The sequence below is a fragment of the Scleropages formosus genome, chromosome 11, assembly GCF_900964775.1.
Source record: "Scleropages formosus chromosome 11, fSclFor1.1, whole genome shotgun sequence".
In the NCBI taxonomy this organism is placed as follows: domain Eukaryota; kingdom Metazoa; phylum Chordata; class Actinopteri; order Osteoglossiformes; family Osteoglossidae; genus Scleropages; species Scleropages formosus.
The window spans coordinates 11,637,731-11,656,165 of NC_041816.1; the positions used below are offsets into that span (position 1 = coordinate 11,637,731).

Sequence of the window (18,435 nt, forward strand, 5' to 3'; positions counted from 1 at the left end):
CCTTTGGACTGTCACAGTGGGTTCTACGCTCTGTCCAGTCTGTCCTGGTTCCACAGCAGGTTCTGACCCAGAAAGACCTCTTTCAACTGGGTTCTATTCTTCAATATCTTGGTACAAGCTGTTTTTTTCCGCTCGGCACTGATCTCCTCCTTCCCTGGACGGCCCTCCTGCAGACAGTCCCCACTGTCACCGTCAGCAATGACGCCACCCACCCCCCCCCCCCCCCGCCCCCTGGTTTCCGAGAAGATGTGCTGCGCGCACAGCACACCTTATGACCTGCGTATTCTTTACGTCATCAGTTACGTCAGCAGCGGCACAACTGGAACAGTGCTTTTAATATATGATCAACGGCCCAGTCTGCTCTAATGCCCGAATTATTATCCCAAGCAATGATCTTCGCCTCAACTGGCGTAAACGATTCATTAAACAGTAAACGGAGGGCAGGCATGAAGTTATCGAAATCCGCTCGAAGTGTAATAGTTAAAGCTGCTGCCTTCGGACCCACAGGTTCAAATCCCATTACTAGTACCCTTGAGTAAGGTACTTACCCTAAATTGCTCCAGTAAAATTTACCCAGCTGTATAAATGGGTAAATAATCATATCTTCACATTATAAGTTGCTTTAAGAAAAGCATCAGCAAAATGCATAAATGTAAATCATCTCACTTACATAACACACACACTTTCAGAACCGCTTGTCCCATACAGGGCCATGGGGAATCAGAGCCTAACCCGGCAACACAGGGCGTAAGGCCGGAGGGGGAGGGGACACACCCAGGACGGGACGCCAGTCCATCACAAGGCACCCCAAGTGGGACTCGAACCCCAAACCTACAGGAGAGCAGGACCCGGTCCAACCCACTGCACCACCGCGCCCCCCACTTACATAACAGCACCTGCTAAATAAAAAATCTTATTCCTCACACTATTTTCATGATAAATGAAAACGAAGGCTGTGCTCTTCGTGCGGGAAGCGGAAAGCCAGTGAACTCCACGTGTGTTGCTTTCCATTTCCCGGAGGCCCTTGTCGAATCATTTCCTTTGTTTAACTTTCTGAAGTTATCGCTTTACTCCCTGTACGGAAGAAGATTCCCTGGGCCCTGGAGCGCACCGTAAACGTGGAAGGAAACGGCAGCTTCAAGAGCAACTTGCACACGTTTCTGCATCTCCAGCAGGCCATCCTGCAGCTCGCTTTATTCCGTCGTCTCTGCTGTAGCAGAAAGGCCTCCACGTAATTCACACACACTTCACAAGTACAGCTGCAGGCTGCCATCGTGAAGGACAGATACCCGTTTGGGAAGCGACCCAACAACCTTTCAACGCAGAACCTTCATCCCTGGTTCATGGAACCTGGGGATCATTTGGAAAATGTTCTGAAACAGCAGCCGGTGCCACACAGAAGGCGACGTATTTGTTGGCGGAAGCTCCACCGCTGCTTCTGGCAGTTCATCGATCGATCTCCTGGAGCAGTGGAGAGAAGGAGGGAAAAGAGAGAGGAGAGGAGGAGTAAGGACTGTCGGTAAGGACTGTAGCTGTGCTGGAGGCTCGCACCCGTCGCCCCACTGCACATGTGGCCAGCTGTGCCATTGGAACACAGTGTGCGATCTGTGCTCTGATGTAGTCCACGGATACACACCCTTCACAGACACACACATTTGCCTCGTGCTTCTTCACACAACCGACATACATTCTAAACGTCTTTGTTCCTATAGGTGCGACACCATGAACTGAAGGAAAGATTCACTTCACTAAAGTTTAAGTAAGGCAGTAAAATGAGATTAAAATTCAGCATTGCTGGGACTGGCATTTAATACCCATTGTATTTTAACACCCCATATCTACGAGGCATGTCTTCTCATTTCTTTTCCATTTCTCATGCCTCCAAACGTAATAATAATAATAATAATAATAATAATAATAATAATAATAATGGGGGGTGTGTTGATGTGCCAGGACTGGCCCGGTGCTCACTGTGTGACGGGTCTGGGGTTCGAGCCCTGCTTGGGATGCCTTGTGATGGACTGGCGTCCCGCCCTGGGTGTGTCCCCTCCCCGGGTGTGTCCCCTCCCCCTCTGGCCTTACGCCCTGTGTTGCCAGGTTGGGCTCCGGCTCGCCGCGACCCTGCTCGGGACAAGCATTGACGATGGATGGATAATAATAATAATTATCATCATCGATTTAGCTGATGCTTTTTCTCCGAAGCTGCTTACAATGATTGGCCCATTCATACAGAATGTGAGTCACTCTTACTGGAGTAATTCATGGTACGTGGTGAGAGCTGGAGTGGGAATCGAAGGTGCACAAGTAAGGCTACAGAGCGCCCCTAGTGGCACAGGGAAACAGGGCTGTGATCGTGGGACTTCAAGGTACCTCACACACCCTTTACAGGGTATATCGCAAGTACCCATGAGCCCAAGTACTGAAAAGTCTCCGCGGAGAGTGTGTCCTCGCGAACTGATGAAAATATAAGTAGCTGCAAATATATTTTTATTATGTTTGTGTGTGTGTTTGCTTCACCGTGTTCTGTAACATGCGGACTGAACACACACACACACACACACACACACACACACACACACACACACACACACACACACAACATACAGCCGAGTAAGTAACCCAATATGATAAATACAGGTACTACACAATACACAATAACCAAATAAGTCATTAGTGCAGCAGTTAATACCTGTATTAATGGTGTATTGGGATAATGCTACTTTATTAAACACAATTTAAACACAAAAACAGGGGCGGCACGGCGGCACAGCGGCACAGCTAGTAGCACTGCTGTCTCAGAGCGTCTGGGTGGTGCAAAAGGATGTGGGTTTGATCCCTCTTCAGTCTGTGTGGAGTTCACATGTTCTCTCCATGTCTGTGTGGGTTTCCTCCAGGGGCTCTGGTTTCCTCCCACATGCCAATGATATGCTGTTCAGGTTCCCCATAGTGTGTGTGCTCTATGAATGAGTGACCCAGTGTAAGTAGTGTACCTAGCAGTGTAAGTTACCTTGGTGAATAAAGTGTGTGGGCTGATAACTGAGTTCATTGGAAGTTGCTTTGGAGAGAAGTGTCTGTGAAATAAATAAATGTACAATTTAAAGAGCTGGACCATGCTGCTTGGATAGCAGTACCTCTATTTATGTATTTTAATTATTTCGAGTGATACTTTTACTTTGGGAATTAATTATTTTTTTACCATGATAAGTAACGGTGATTTAACCCCTCGAAACGGGAATTCGCCTATTGGGATGATGTCACGGAACTAATTAACCCCGTTATGTAAGGAATGGGTGTAATTCCACCCAAATGGCACATAACCCAATGAGCAAACAGTAAATCCTGGACAACATAATAGTATAACGCAGGTTATTTATAATCAATAATTCATACTGTTATCACATGCAATAACTGTCCTAATTGGAAAAGTCACTATTCAGTTGTAGGGGATATAAAACAAACACCCAACGGGCAACGGGAAGCGTGGTGCCTAGATATGTCGCCTTTGGATGGAAAGGACGTAGATTCGAATACAAGCGCCTTCTTTACTACTTCACACAAAGTTGCTCTATTAAAAATGTGCATATTGTGGCGCTCAGCGTCGTGGATTTGGACGGGGTGAAGAAGGACACGGAGGCAACGTTCATTACGAACGATTTATTTGAACACCAGCACAAGGGAAATGATGGTTACGGCCTGACGACCCCGTTTCTTCTAAGGCCTGCGCTTACAGTTAACCTTCCCAGCATGCCTAGCGTCATTTTCCCTTAAGTGCCTCCAATGGTTACACATTTAACATTATTTCCCATAATGCAACTATTTACATTGAGTCAGTAACGCGGGTCGTTACAATAGTTATGAGAAGGTGAGCCCTGTAAGCCTTTTTGGTAAGATCGTCAATTAAATGAACGAACGAATGAATGAATGTCTGTGCGAGACCGGGGGTTCCGGCCCATTGCAGCCGCTCGTGTCACCGCCTTTCAGGCCGGTTCTTTCAAGGCTCATCCCTGAGAAACTTGAGAGAATCTGCGGCTCATTCACTTCTGCCGAGTGACTTCAGGCAAACATCACCAGCTCTAATGTTTTTTTTCTCGGTATGTCTGCAGCAAATCGCCATCATTGTCTCCGGCGGTGACAGTGAGTGAGTGATGACAGCGTTCTCCTTAATTCGAATCACAGCCCACGAATAAAACTCATGCTTTGCATTGGTCACCTTTTAAAGATATTAAAGATATAGTTTGTCTGAGTGTCGATAATAATTAATTCCTGTCCGCCGCGGGAAAAGTGTAACCAGAGGACCAATTTAGGATCAATACTTAAACACAGCGGACTTATTGATGAAATCCTGCATTTAGACTCTCGGTTTACTCTTCTTAAGAGTGCACTTTTTTATAATTAATTTGATTCATGGTATAAGTGTAGTAGATTGCAGCGGTTTATGTCACTGAGTACATCACATGGCTATTAAAATAACTAAGGAGTGGCATTACTTTGCTTAGCAATGACGATGAAATAATCATGCTGTCGGCGTCTGATCCCACTCTGACTGTAGAGGAAGTAAAGTGCAAAAATAAATAGTAAAAAAAAATTATATTAAAAATACTTTAAAAATTATTAAAAAAAAAAATATTGCGACCTCTGTGCTCGTTGCGGTTTCACACCCCACCGCTAGGGGGAGACACAAACAAGGAGAAGGCATTGGACGTGCGCTCACGTAGATCTATTTTGCGGCCAGTAGGTGGCACACAAAGCACACTTTGAACTTAAAGACGCCTTTAAAACCTTTGCAAACTTACCGAAGACTTCAGACCTGTTTTCACATTAACATTTTCTTAGGAATTGGAAAACCTCTTTAGAGCTTTAAATTCTCAAAAAAACTTTTATTGTGTCTTTCACATACTGTACTGTTAAGTTTGCATCATCAAAGCAGTGGTCAAAGCTGCTGTCACCTAGATTGAATTAGTAGATATGGAATCTTTTGTATTATTATTATGCCAGCAGATGGGCATAAAGTGGAACCATATGTCTATCTTTTTCTGTAGTTTTAATAACTTTCCTCTAGCACGAATACATGGTAGAGGGAAGTGCTCTGCTATCACCGACGGCCGACTCCTCGCAGGGGGGACATAACCTCTGCGGCCGTGATAGATTTTCCACGTCCCTCTCGGTATCTGGAGAAAACAAATCATCTGCAGGCCATCTGTCGGACACCGAGCGGACCCGGTTAGCCTCCCTCGGAGTTATCGGGTGGACGGAGGCCCCAGCAGACAATCCGCTCCTTCTCCCGGTCCTCACTCCTCCGCATCCCGGGTCACAGGCGTGGGATCGTGTGTCAGGAGTCCGGGAGGACCGTGTTCAGGGCACCCGTGTGGTGGTGGGGCGTAACGGGTCGCGCTCTCACAAAGGGCCGTGTTTACAGAGGGGCGCCATAGGTGGCTCTCGGCGCAGGCCGTCCCCCGCAGCGAGCGAGCGGGAGAAGGCGCGGGAAACCTGCAGAAACCCTTTCAAAGCGTTACACATCTCGGAAGGTGTTTTAACAAATGGTCGTGATGCGGCACCGCAGCTCGATGCCACACGGAGGAACGACTGCATTGTTCATTTCACGTTGTGGAGGACTAGCACGTCCTCTGAGTACTGCTGGAATTATCCTAATAGTCATATCAGGATTTGCTTTTTAATATTTGAAGTGGTGATGAATAGCCCTATAAAAATGGAAATTATAGTGGTGGGTTGACAGTAACTGCTGAGCATTTCAATGCTTTCAGCTGTAGTGCTTTTGAGTAGGAAGGTGTGCAGCAGCTCTTTGTGCCGCACTGCATGACAAACAAGAACACCCAACCTGCTACTGCACCTTCCTCTCTCCTTTCGGGGCTCTGGTTTCCTAACCCCGTAATGCAGTGAGGTGGTCTCAGACGCGGCAGTACGGCACCCTTGTCCACTGCTGAAAGGTACTCCTTCGACTGTGATGTTCTTGGACCGCTTAGCGAGGATGCTACGCTGTCGGCGCCGCCACACCGTACTCGTTGTGTGTGGGAAATGACAGCTGCTGGGGTCACAAAAGGGATGATTTCATAATGCAGAGAAACCTTGTCCAAAAAAAAAAAAAATACAAAAGCAGTAGAGGGCTGTTTATACCGTCATGCATTATTATATACTAAGTGACCTTATCTTTCCTCTCAGGCAGACAGAAATCAGTAGCAATGTTCACTGTGTCAACTCATGTAACTGTCCAAAAATCCAGATGAACATTTATGTGTGGGTGACAAGAGAAAAATTGATGGTTTTTGATGCAGTCGTTCTGTATTTGTTTGGAAAGCACCCTGTAAGGAACACACACCTGCAACACATTTAGTTTTTTTTTATTAAACTGTTTTCAATTAAACATTTTACGCCATTTTTGTATTATGTGCCTCCTAATTTTTCTGCTACACTTTGTGTATAAAGCTTTTTTATATAATAAACAGGTATTAAAGTATTAAACAAAAACATGCAAACAGATATGGCTTTTTATTTAGCATTAATGAATACTATTACAATTAAACGTTTCAACATTTATTAACATGATGGATTTTTTTTTCTTTTTTTTTTTACAAAACTTAAATTTCAATCTAATCCACTTGAGTCAAAAACAATGCTGAAGTAGCACACAAAAACCTAGAAAAAGTTCATTATAACGAAATATTGGTCTGAGATACTTGTTTATGCCATTCTTTTATCTTCTTATAATTTCAGAAGATTAACAATGACAAGCAACAAATCCAATATATAGAATTCCTCTGTTGCATTGTAAATTTTTGGTTTCTATCAAGAGTACAAATTATTCTATTCACAAAATGTACACCTAAGTGAACATTCACGCTCCTGGCTTTTTGTGGCCATGTTTTTGACTTTGGAACATTGCTCACAGAGCGTCAATGTCATTTTATTTCCTCTGTGCAGTTTTACAGTACATTTTCTTTGTTATTGTAAGTTAGCCCGCAACTGTTTCAACACTTAAATCTCCCAGTTATGTGTTTAGAGTACAACAGGACCACAATATAACTAATGTCCACAAGGAACATGAGGGAATCCATTTACATGATTATGTTTCAGTGCTTAAAAAAATCCTCAGAACCAAAGTATAGTCATACTTATATAGAAAAACAGACCTTGAAAAATATACAGTTTTTGAATAATTTAGTTTTCATTTTTGTGTAAGAGGTCAAACCCAACTCTTTAGTCTTATCAGCCACAATGCATTTTCAGACAGTCCAGAAAATGTTGCAAACAATTCTGAAATGATCGTTTAATACTGCTTATCTCATGTATGAGGATCTTTTTATAGGCCTCATGAAACACATCTTTGGTCACCTTTAGCCTTCTAAATAACAAAAATAGTAACACCATCAACAATGACAACAGGAACAGAAGGGAAAAAAATAATAAAATCTATATTATACCAAACAATAACTTACTCAGCATGTACACAACACTTTTCAAAATCAACATTTTTGTTTTTTTTTTTTTTTTTAGTATTATGGTCCAAAAGTGGCACACACCTGACACTTCACAGCCACTTTTGCAAGGGCAGTTCTGCAGTTCACAGGAAACCATGGACACAGGTTTGAGCTGGGCAAATTAATTAAAATACTGGCTTCCACTGGATACAGTATGAAATGTCAAGTAGGACACAAGAAGATGAACACTGCATTGGTACATCTGGTAAGAATATGGCATTCTGCAAGTTCCCAAGGGGGTGGACTTTGTCTACATGAGGCATACGTTAGGCAAGCAATGTCTCAGTCATTACTGAAGTGCATAGAAACAAAAAGTGGATGTCATACAATTTTTTTTACATAAACATAAAAATCTCTTATCTGAATTTCCTCAGTAAAACACATCAATATAAATTCCACAGGGAAATGTCACAAGAAATACCTGATGAGGCTTGAGGTACTTTGCTTATCAATTTTGTGTTTAGCATTAATAGAACTGTCAGTTTTTTTTTTTTTTTTTTTTTTTTTTTTTTTTAAATTTCTTCCAGCTGAAGTATTCATCAAAATTTACTCTACATATTCGAAATACATCTACCATCCATTTTGGTGGGCAGAAAGTAAATCAAGGTTACATCAAATATATTTAATTTGTTGTTTACTTTGAACTGACAATGAAACTAAAAGAGTAGTCCTTCGCTGTGTTCAAATCAATATCATCTAAATAAACTTACTGTCCCTACGATTAGATTGAATTTATTGCTGACAAAGACTTGTATCTGACCTGTGTATCTTGGTAAGAAAAAAAAATTCCAAATTAAAGTGAAATCAAAATATCAAGTGAATATACTGGGACTGTTAGAAACGGTAAGTGGAAGCTACTCTTGATTGTGACCTGTAGTTGCAGTCAAGTTTCTGTGCAAGTTGGGGTTCTGACTGTGACGATTTCGACTCCGCACAGACGAGAACGTGGTGTCACACCCAGGAACTTTGCACTTGTGAAGCAGCCGGAGGTGGACTGTTTTGTAGTGAGCCCTGAACGTGCCCTTGTTACTGTACACCTTCTGGCAGAGGTGGCAGGTGATGGGAGAGCTGCTCTGGAGGTGCACAGCCAAACAACCACTGGGCTTCTCAGCCAATTCGAGATGCATGTCCTCTTTGGGCACCAAGCTCATGCTGTCACAACTCTCATCACTGTCGTCCATAGGCATACCTTCCTCGCTGCTTCTGTCTGAGTCCCAGGAGCGCACGCTGCCACCTGGTTTAGGCACGGAACTGGTGCTGAGGTCCAGCACAGCCTCGTCCTCCACGCCGCTTGCTGCAGGTGGCTCTGGACTGTTCTCCATCGTCTTGCTCATGGGATAGACCAAGCCCATTCGGTTGTGTCCTTTAAAGATCACAGATGTTTGCCCGATAGGGTCTTTCAGAGAGGTGTCCTGATGAAAATCGTTTGCCAGATCTCTGCAGACTGTGCTTGACGTACCATAGTGATCTTTGGTCAACAGCTTGTGATGTAGATTCAGGTTTGCGCTGTGCCTGAAGGTTACAAAATGGGGAAAGTTACCAAAAAAATACCTAGTGAAATGAAGCACATCAACATATTTGTTGCAGAAAAAAAAAGTTTGTTTTTTTGTTTTCAAGCACTGAGTATTAAAGTCATGCTTCGCTTTTATTCAGAAGTGTATGGCTACTTTCTCACCTGTCTCTGCTTCTCCGAGAGGGAAAGGCTGCATTGCAGCCATCCACTGTGCACATGTGCATTTCCTTCAGGTGCACATTTCGGTAATGCATTTTGACACTGTAGGGGTTTTTGAACGTTTTGTTGCAAATCTCACAGTGGTGGGGCATGTCCTCCCTGTCCGGACAAACTGTAGCGGGGTCCATCTGGGGAAAGGTGCCAAACTCTTCTGTATAGATTTCAGACGCTTCCTTGTTGTCTGTCAAAACTCCAAACAAGCCACCATTTGTTGCCCTGTGGTTGTTCTCCATGCAGCTGATGGGTTCCTGAGTGGCACAAGCCTTGTCTTCAGGCATCAGTAACGTGCCAGTGAGAGTTTGATGCTCCTTCTGTTTGCCATTGATTGGAGATGTGCAAGTAATCACGCTCCCTTCTTGCATGTGCCTAAATTCCATTTCTGCTGGGCACATTTCATCGTCAATCTCCTTGGCAATGCATGGCTCTGAATTGGACCTTAAATCCAGGTGCCTCTGAGGAAGAGCTGAAGTGTTCTCCCTGTCTGTGGCCTGGATAACACCTAAGCTACTACCCTCAATGCTTTTGGCTGCCCGCTTTTCACATGTGTAGCTGCCATTGTCAGTTTCCTCTTTATCCCTCGTGGGCAAGGGAATCTCATCATCCGTGCCGCTCTCTTCTGCCGGCTCCTCCACAGTCTCAACTGCCTCTTTCTCGATTTTAATGGGCATGCTAGATTTGCGAGATTTCTTCTTTGGTATTGGATCAGAGGAGGGCTCCATAGCTGTAGGCTTCACGGGGACTGATGAAGAGATCAGAGGCAACGAAGGCAGAGTGCTCGGCGTGTTGGCCAGCTCAGCTGGAGTGACTAGACTACGATAAAAGGGTAGAACAGGCTGCACAGTCTTCAGGTTGGGGAACAGTATTCCACTTTGGCTGATGTTCGGGAAACTGCCGTGGAGCTTGGAGTCTGTGCTGTTGGCTATATAGCTGGAGACCTGTCTGGCCTCAGTGGATGGGATGGTGTTAAATTCGGACCTCCGCTCACTCTCTGATGCCTCATCTGCTGAAAGACTGCTCCTCAGGTCCTTGTCACGGTTGTTACGGTTCATAGGCATGTGCAGGCGTGGGTTGGGGTTGGCACTATGCCGGTTGCGGCTGCGCAGGGAGCTAAAGACCATGTTGCAGCCCTCAATGGTGCACTTGTGCTTGATCTTCAGGTGCACAGCATTGTAGTGGATCTTCAGGGTGCCCTTGTCATAGAAGGTCTTTTCACAGGCACTGCAGAACACGCGCCCCTTCTTGAGTCCACCACTACCCTTCTCGAGAGACCGCAGCTTGTTATCAGGAGACATCTGAGTGATGTCAGAGGTCACAGAAGGTGTGCAGGGTGTGGAGGGAGCATCTGAATAATTGTCACTGGTGGGAAAATCCTCAGGTTCCACTTTGGTGGCAGCAACATCAGAGGGCTGCTCGCTCCTCTCCACATCAGATGTGAAGGAAGCAGAGCTGGAGCCCAGCAGACTGCTCTCTGCCGTTGGAGTAACCTCCTCTGACCGACTGCGCTGCTCTCGCCTCTGCTCCTGCTCCAATAGGAAGGAGCCTGGGCAGGAGCCCAGGAGGGGTGCAGGAACAGAACTCAGGAACTGGAAGGGCAGCATGAAAGCCATGTTGTTAATAAAGTTCTCAAAGTGATGCACATTACTGGTGCTCAGTTTCTCGACCTTAGCAGGGAGCATGGGGCTCCGCTGGGTGCTGCTCTCAATGAAGGTCCGGATGTCTGAGTTAGTTCTGGTGCTGGGGACAATTATAGCTTGGCTCTCCTTATCCTGAATGGCCATGAGCTCCACGATGGACTTGGTCTCTCCGAAACGAAGGAACTGCTGCAGTGTTGCAATCTCCTCCTCAAAGGTCATAATGGCCCAGCGGTCCAGAACTTTTCCAGTAACATCCTAAGAAAAAGTAAAAAAAAAATTCCACTTATGTTTTATTATTTGCTTTTATTAAAAAAAACAAAGAAATTAAGGTATTCTGTTACTCTGAAAATGTATGTGATATGAATGTACATGATTACAAGGTGTACATCTGATGAAAATTGATGTAAAAGAGAACCAGGAAGGCTTATTAATGAAGCACAGTGTTTCATCCCTATTTTAATTTTTCCTCATTATATCATGTGGATTTTCCCACTCCAAGTCCAATTATGCGTGAGGAAACGTGAACAAGATTAGAGGGGAAAGAATTTCCCATTGATCCAGTAGCTGTCCTTGTCGACACAGCTGTAATTACACATGAGTGTTACCAGTCTTTGAAAGTCGAGCTGCGACTTCATGCTGTAACCATGATAAATATTTAATCATACGGCGTTCATCTGATGGCCTGTTGAGAATTTTGTTTTTACATTCTCTATCAGGGGAGCTAACAAGAATTAAACGCAACAACCTGAATATCTGATGTCCTGTTAACAGTTGACACCATGGAGGTGGTTCGGAAATGTGTCTTGTGGCAGTCTTTACAGTCATATTTACTAAATGCAAACACATTTATCGTAGAGGGACCCCCCCGCAGAATATGTGTTTTTTCTGGACTAGAACTGGCAGTCTTCTGCAAACCACCCATGTGCTCCAGTGAACTGCTCACAGTACTTGTCATTTTAGCCTTTCTGGAACGGTAATAATGGGCACACCTGCAGCACGTATCCTCGGATATAGTCCTGCAGGGTCCAGTCCAGTGCACTGAGGATCTGGATGACCTCCTCTTGCTTCAGGACACTGAACAGGCGATCCAGCAGAATTTTCAGCCGCACAGGAATGGCTTGGGTGCCATAGAGCATCAGGCTGCAGATGTCGAAAACTACATTGGAGTGGACGATCTCCACCTGGCTGCCTTGGTACATGTGGTGCACCTTCAGCTTACTCAGCGCTGCCAAGACACACACATATACAAACACAGAGACAGACAAAACAGGCAGGATTAAAACACCAGGAACAGTGAACAAAGCAGTCCTTGCTTCTCCAGATCTGCCAAACATACCGTGTGCTACCCATCCGTGCTTGCAGTTCTCACACTGTCGCCTCCTTAGCTTCCCCGGTTTGAAACTTTCACAGTTGCAGTTTACCAAAGTGCAACAAATAGCCTGTTGAGAGACACAGTTGCATTAGGGGAAAAAAAAAAAAGAGAAAATGCATGCCTTAATCTATTATTATGACTTTACTCTTATATGCTACATTCAGCTGCAAGAAAAATAACTGCTGAAATGACCGTGATTGCACTTAACAGCATGTCAAAGAGTCTGTCAAATCATGTTTTAATGAAAGTTAAAGGACAGTTGCCAACTTGTAGCAAGTTCATTTACTGACTCAAACAGCATCTCACTTTTTGTTTTAGAGAATGGCTGTTATTGAGCAGACGTACACAACATTAACATGTACCAAAATTATCAATTCCAATAGCTCACTGAACTGAAAATAGAAGAGATACACCCTTGGAGTGCCGCTGCAGCAGCTTCTCTTTTACTGCATTAATCAAAACCGGCAGAATTCTCAGCTTCTGTTTCTGCACAGAACTATGAGCTGGAAAGCATGCTTTTCATCAGAGCAGTGAACCTATACACCACCATATCAAAGGGAAAGTATATATTATTAAATTCTACTGTGCATTGTGAAGATTTTGAATTCATCAGACATTGACAACAGATCTATCTTTCAGGAGGGAAAAGAACTTTTTTTGTGAATAAATGCAATGCTTTTTGGACTTTTTTCCCCACTCAGCTACATCAAAATAGTCCCAGAGAACACACAGAACTGGAAGCTGTCTCCTAAGTGTAAATAACTCATCATTTGATTTTTTTCCTCCAAGGCTGTGCAGAAGAGTGAACAATTGTGTTTGCGGGAGGCAGCGGGGCGCATCAGGCCAAGCTGTACTCTCATGGGAAAGAAGGAAGGACTGAAGCACTCAGTAGCTGTGGCAGCAGGGACCGGGCCATTCCTGCCTCGGCACACCTGCACCACTGCAGCCGTTTGAAGAAATCAAAGCTCTGGGCGCTCACCTGCCAGAAGTTGTTTCACGGTGTCTGGTGGGGGACTCTGTTCTCTAATGGGCCATGTCTCTCAGGACAAGTACCCAATGTGAAGCTAGACTCTGTATGTGCTGTTGGTTGAGGCTGGGTTTAAGTGGCATAGGCTGAAGGTGCCAGCGCGCCTGCCTGGCTACGCAGACGTATAGCTCCCCTAACGGGTCATGCTGTTAAGCACCTGGGATCTTACACAATACTCCATAGACAATCTGTAGCCTCGAGGCAGATTTGGCAGGCAAATACCAAAGTAAGCCTTGAAGAGGAGCAGTACTGAAGAGAGCTACCAATGACAGCTCAGATGAATTATCGAAGCAGTATGTTGACACACCTGTGCAGAATACAGCCGCAAGTGAGAACTCAAACCACAACAATGTGGCTTCCTACAGAGGGTATGGTAGCACTATGACAGATTTCTCCATCTCTGTCATCTCTAGAGGAAGTGGCCTCTCTGCACATCTCTGCCGGGTGGGTTGGGGGGGCACGAAGATGACAGGAAATCTGCCATGGAACACAAAAAGGTGAGTATTTCATATGGCTTTTGGGACTAGTGATGTCAGATCAGCGGATAAGCCTGAACTTGTCATGTTGTAGTATGATTGTTGCCTTTGTGCAAATCTGTTCTTCTGCTAAAAGTCCAGCATGGTGGCACACAGCGTTACAAGGACTATTGAGTAATTGTGCATATTGTTAAATGTTCTGTTATTGTTTCACATGAACAAAAAAAAAAACTTTGTAAATATTTAACATAACTTAAGTATGCTTCACTTTGATCAAATACACACAAATTAAAGTTATATAAAAATCCAGATTAATCTGTGTTCATAAATTTCAGATCAATGCTGCTTCACAATACAATTTTTTAAAAGACTGTAGTTTACTGTAACATTTTATAAATAAATGCTTTCAAAATGCTAATTATTTACAGAGAGAATTTACCCAAAAATGTAAAATAAATTGTCTGAATCATCCAACTATGCATTTTGTCCCACTGTATTTCTGCGAATGCCAAAATCCAAAGCAGGACACAGCCCACAGTGAAGTGGACACTCAGATATTCATAATCAAATGTGACTCCTGCTTGAGTTTAATTAACGGAAATACTTTAATACCAACATCCCTGTAGTGGCAAGGCACCTGATTTTCATTTAAAAAATAAAGTGATGTGTAAAACCATGCATCTTAAGGCAGCTAAATCCCATCATTATCAGGCACAAAAATGAACACGGTCCAATTATCGTAATCCCATTACGCACACACACAGTTCCTTTGCTGTTCCATTTAATATACATCTCAATCAGTTCAAATGGAAGCAGAGGGGTGGGAATGCTGCTGCTGGCTGCTTGTTGCCGTTTTCTTTAATTAGCTATTCATCTGAAGTACCAGAACAAATACCCATTTTTTGCTTCTTCATCCCCTGTGAATCTTGTATATTTAAGGGAACTATTTAAGCAGACTATGCAGCCTTACATTTTGCTTATTCAATTTAAAAAAAAGTAAACATGACACTAGTGAACTATAGTTAAGGATCAATAATAAAACAGTAAGACCATAATTGGACGAAGCCAATATTTGGGATTCTGTCTTCTTAAATTTCCATGTTATTTTCTGTAACTTTCTAAGAACATCTAAAAATAAAGACGTTTTCCCATGCAGCTACAAATTCACTGCAGCAAGCCCTTTCTAAGATGGCATAAAGACATTCGCATATGATTCAACTAGTGTTCCCTTTGATGGAGGAAAAGAAGAGAATGAAAGCGTGACAAGCTGGAATACGCACTGCCTGAGAGCAGTACCAGAAGCCACAGATGAGGTACCTCACACTCAAGCACCCTTAACTTAACGAATTCTATCCGTCTCATACAAACTACAAATAAAACACCAAAAAAAAAAACCTAGTGCAAAGTGACTTACATGAATTCCAGCTAATGTCCCACCAATTTTTCATGCAATTTTTTTTTCTTGACCACATTAAGTATCACAATAAACAAATACGTTACAAGACAACTGTTTCTCAGATTTTTTTCATGCTAATACTGTCACTGAGTTCTTCAGTATAATACTCCTCATCCTGAGAGATGCAAAGCAGATGTGTGGAGCGGTGTGCTCCATAAGGATCTGCTTCTGCTTCCTATCTGAAAAGCTCAGTGCTTTGCAAAAAAATAACTTCACTGGCTTTCTTTTCAGTTTGATAAGACACCAGATTTACAGGCACTTTTGTCCCAAATTGCAATTACTCCCATTAATTGAAAAAAAAGTGTTGATCTTTCTACGACCTGGGTGGCATGTGCCTGGATGACTAGGAAGACCATTTTATCTTTTTCTTGGAGTAGTACTGTTATAATTTGTATATTCTCAATATTCATTTATTACGACAATGTTAAGAAAATATTAATTGCAATATAAAAAGAAAAACTAAAAAGAATAGCAGAGTTAAAATTTCTAATAGATGTAGCTGTCTTGTGCAAAATTATCAATTTAGAAACTACGACCTTCAAGAAGTATTCATATTCAGTTAATATTTAGATTTAACATTTTATGCATCCAAAAGAATTTATCTTTAAACTTTAGTTAAGTGAAAATGCTACACCTGACAATCGAAAAAGCGCTGTGACCTCACTGAAACTCTAACTATTCTGTTGCATATGTAGCATTTCTGATGTCATTACAGTGCTATGAATCTGCAGTCTGACTACAGTTTGTAGTCAATCATTCCAAATAAATGTGTTTCAGATGCATTTCAGACAAGGCCATGTTCTCTAGAAGGGCTGGCTGACATGGTCTCGATAAGGTAGGCAGGGGAGTTGAAGAAAGAAGCAGACGGCCGAGCCCGGGCCCAAGTGATAACATGCATTTGTAGGAGGGAGGGTTTCTGGGGCAAGTCATCCAGCAGACGCAGTCCTCCAACTGTGCCTCACACAGCTGACATCCAACGGGAAAAAGTATGAGAGGGGAAAACAATAATTCCTTAGGAAACATGCAGGCACCAAATGTGGACCACACCTTCAAAGACAGAGCTGCAGCGTACAGCACAATGCCTGACAAAGTTCCTCTTGATCGCTTCTATGAACGTACCTGAGCTGGTAGATCTATCTGCACACTTTCTGATCACATCTAATTTAAAACAGGTTTGAGAAATCTGGTAGTATATTAGCTCCAATCTTCAAACTTGTGCAATATAAGAGAAAAATACATGTTTAGAGGATGCAGAAGAAAACAAAAAGAATATTTTGCCGATTCACTTTCTGGGGGGCGGGGGGGGGACTGTTTTAACTCATACTGTCAAGTGTGTAAAATTACTCAAGATGCATCACTTATCTAATGTTGCAAGATACAGAGAACCCTGTTTTATATCCCTTGATAGTTACGTAAAATAATCTTTCTCAAAAATATTTTATGCAGTTTCTGACTAAAAAAACTACAATATGCACTTCATTTCATTTACCAAGTCAGCAACAATTGTTTTACACAGTGCAGTACAGAAGTGAAGAGGTGGAAATGAACAAATGCCACCTTAAAAAAATACTTCTGGCAGAAAATTAATTTTAACACAAAATGTTAAATCAAGAGGTAATCTGACAACCTGCACAAAGGCACACCTTTAGCAGGAGAACCAGTGAAAACTAGAGATCAGAGACAAGTTTGGATCCTCACTTTGACTGACGAAAAGGAGCAAAGTACTTCAACAGAAAACAAATACATGACATCTTAGTGTCACTCAAAACAAAGGGCAAAATAACTTGTATAATTAAAAGCATGACATAAAAACAATCTGTAAACCAACATAATAAAACATCAATTAACAACTCACACAGGATACTCTTGACAGCAGTCACATACTCATCCAATAAACCACAACTTTTTAGGGCAGTAGTAAATCCAAATAACTGCTATTCATAGTTAGCAGGAAGTGTTGTCAATAATGTGCAATGTTAAAGCTCGAATAAAATCCGTACCTTTAGAAACCACAGAAAAAACATTACATGTATGGAGTTGATTTGTATTATACTGGTATAAATTAGAAGTTCTTTGGGCTGTCAAAGCCCAGAATCCACTAGCCTTGCTGCAGCATCTGGAACTCTGCAAACATATTATTCCAATTAAAGGACATATCTCAGTAATGTGGTGCAAGAAAAGCTATCCAAGGCAGATTGAGAAAAATCAACACCTTCTGATGGTATAATATATGGATTACAGATGATATATTTCCTGGTACAAAACATTTTCTCATGCTTATAAATGTGAACGTGTGCCAGTGAGATACCTACACAGAAGCTACTGTGAATGAATAAACCACACCACTATTCCACAGAGGCCACCCATATGCCTTAGAGGAAAAACCTAATTGAGGACAAAAATGATTATAAGAACCAATACTCTGACATAAAACCTACACTTAAATGTGAACATTCTCATTTTCTACAGATCGTTCCTCATTATGAGGTTTACGAAAAACTTGTCTCTGCCTTAAAAATATCTTAAAATGGCAGTGACAGCAAATAAACATTTAAAGTCACCGACAATTACAACTAAAAATTACAATAATTGAAGGCACCACAAAAACACATTTATCCTGTTTGTAACTGTCTTTACTATACTACTTTTTATTCATTTGTCCACCACAGACTAATAATGAAAGGAAAATGCACCTTTACCACAAACTAAACAACCTGATGACAGTGTTTCCCTAGACTGGTTCTCATGGAATGAGTTTTTGGGTACAGCCTATATGCAGAGAAATGGGAAGTTCACTCACAAGAGTGTAAAACGGCAACATCAGCATAAAGGGTCAAGGAAACAACTGTCACAGTAACTACGGCATGTAATACTTCACCCTGGAAAAATATTTTTGCAATAATTACTCAGAAGGATCATTTTAAAATAGACATTACGAGAATGATTAATTCTTGACTCAAATATTAAATCTGAAAACAGTCAGCCTGAAACGAAAAAGACAGACCATGCTTTTCAGGATTCAGTATAGCATAAGAAAGCAGTTGTCATAGAATCAATAATGAGTTTTTTAAAAAAAAAAAAAAAAAAAAAAAAAAGAAGAAGAAAAAAGTCTTTAACCAAAAACTAAGGAAAAAAATACAAACTTTACCTGAATCTCCATGAGAAGCTTTGTGCCGGACATATGAAAAACTGCTGTACTACTAACCGTCTAAACGCAAGACAGTGGCAGCTTGGAAACCACAAAA

General features: G+C 42.4%; 1 protein-coding gene across 4 annotated transcripts in view; it reads right to left on the reverse strand.

The window, feature by feature from the left end:
* Positions 1-7,996: 7,996 nt before the first annotated feature.
* The window catches only part of bnc1 (basonuclin zinc finger protein 1), a 39,596-nt gene continuing 29,157 nt past the window's right edge, over positions 7,997-18,435 (reverse strand). For 3 of the 4 annotated variants that reach the window (XM_018763220.2, XM_018763221.2, XM_018763219.2), the window contains 4 exons: positions 12,196-12,298; positions 11,849-12,084; positions 9,169-11,114; positions 7,997-9,005 (listed from right to left, as the gene is read on the reverse strand). In XM_018763220.2, coding sequence (XP_018618736.1) covers positions 8,348-9,005; positions 9,169-11,114; positions 11,849-12,084; positions 12,196-12,298 — 2,943 coding nt within the window. In that variant the 3' untranslated portion in view covers positions 7,997-8,347. Of the gene's footprint in view, positions 9,006-9,168; positions 11,115-11,848; positions 12,085-12,195; positions 12,299-18,338; positions 18,373-18,435 lie in introns of those variants that run through there. The other variant, XM_018763218.2, reaches the window with a different exon arrangement.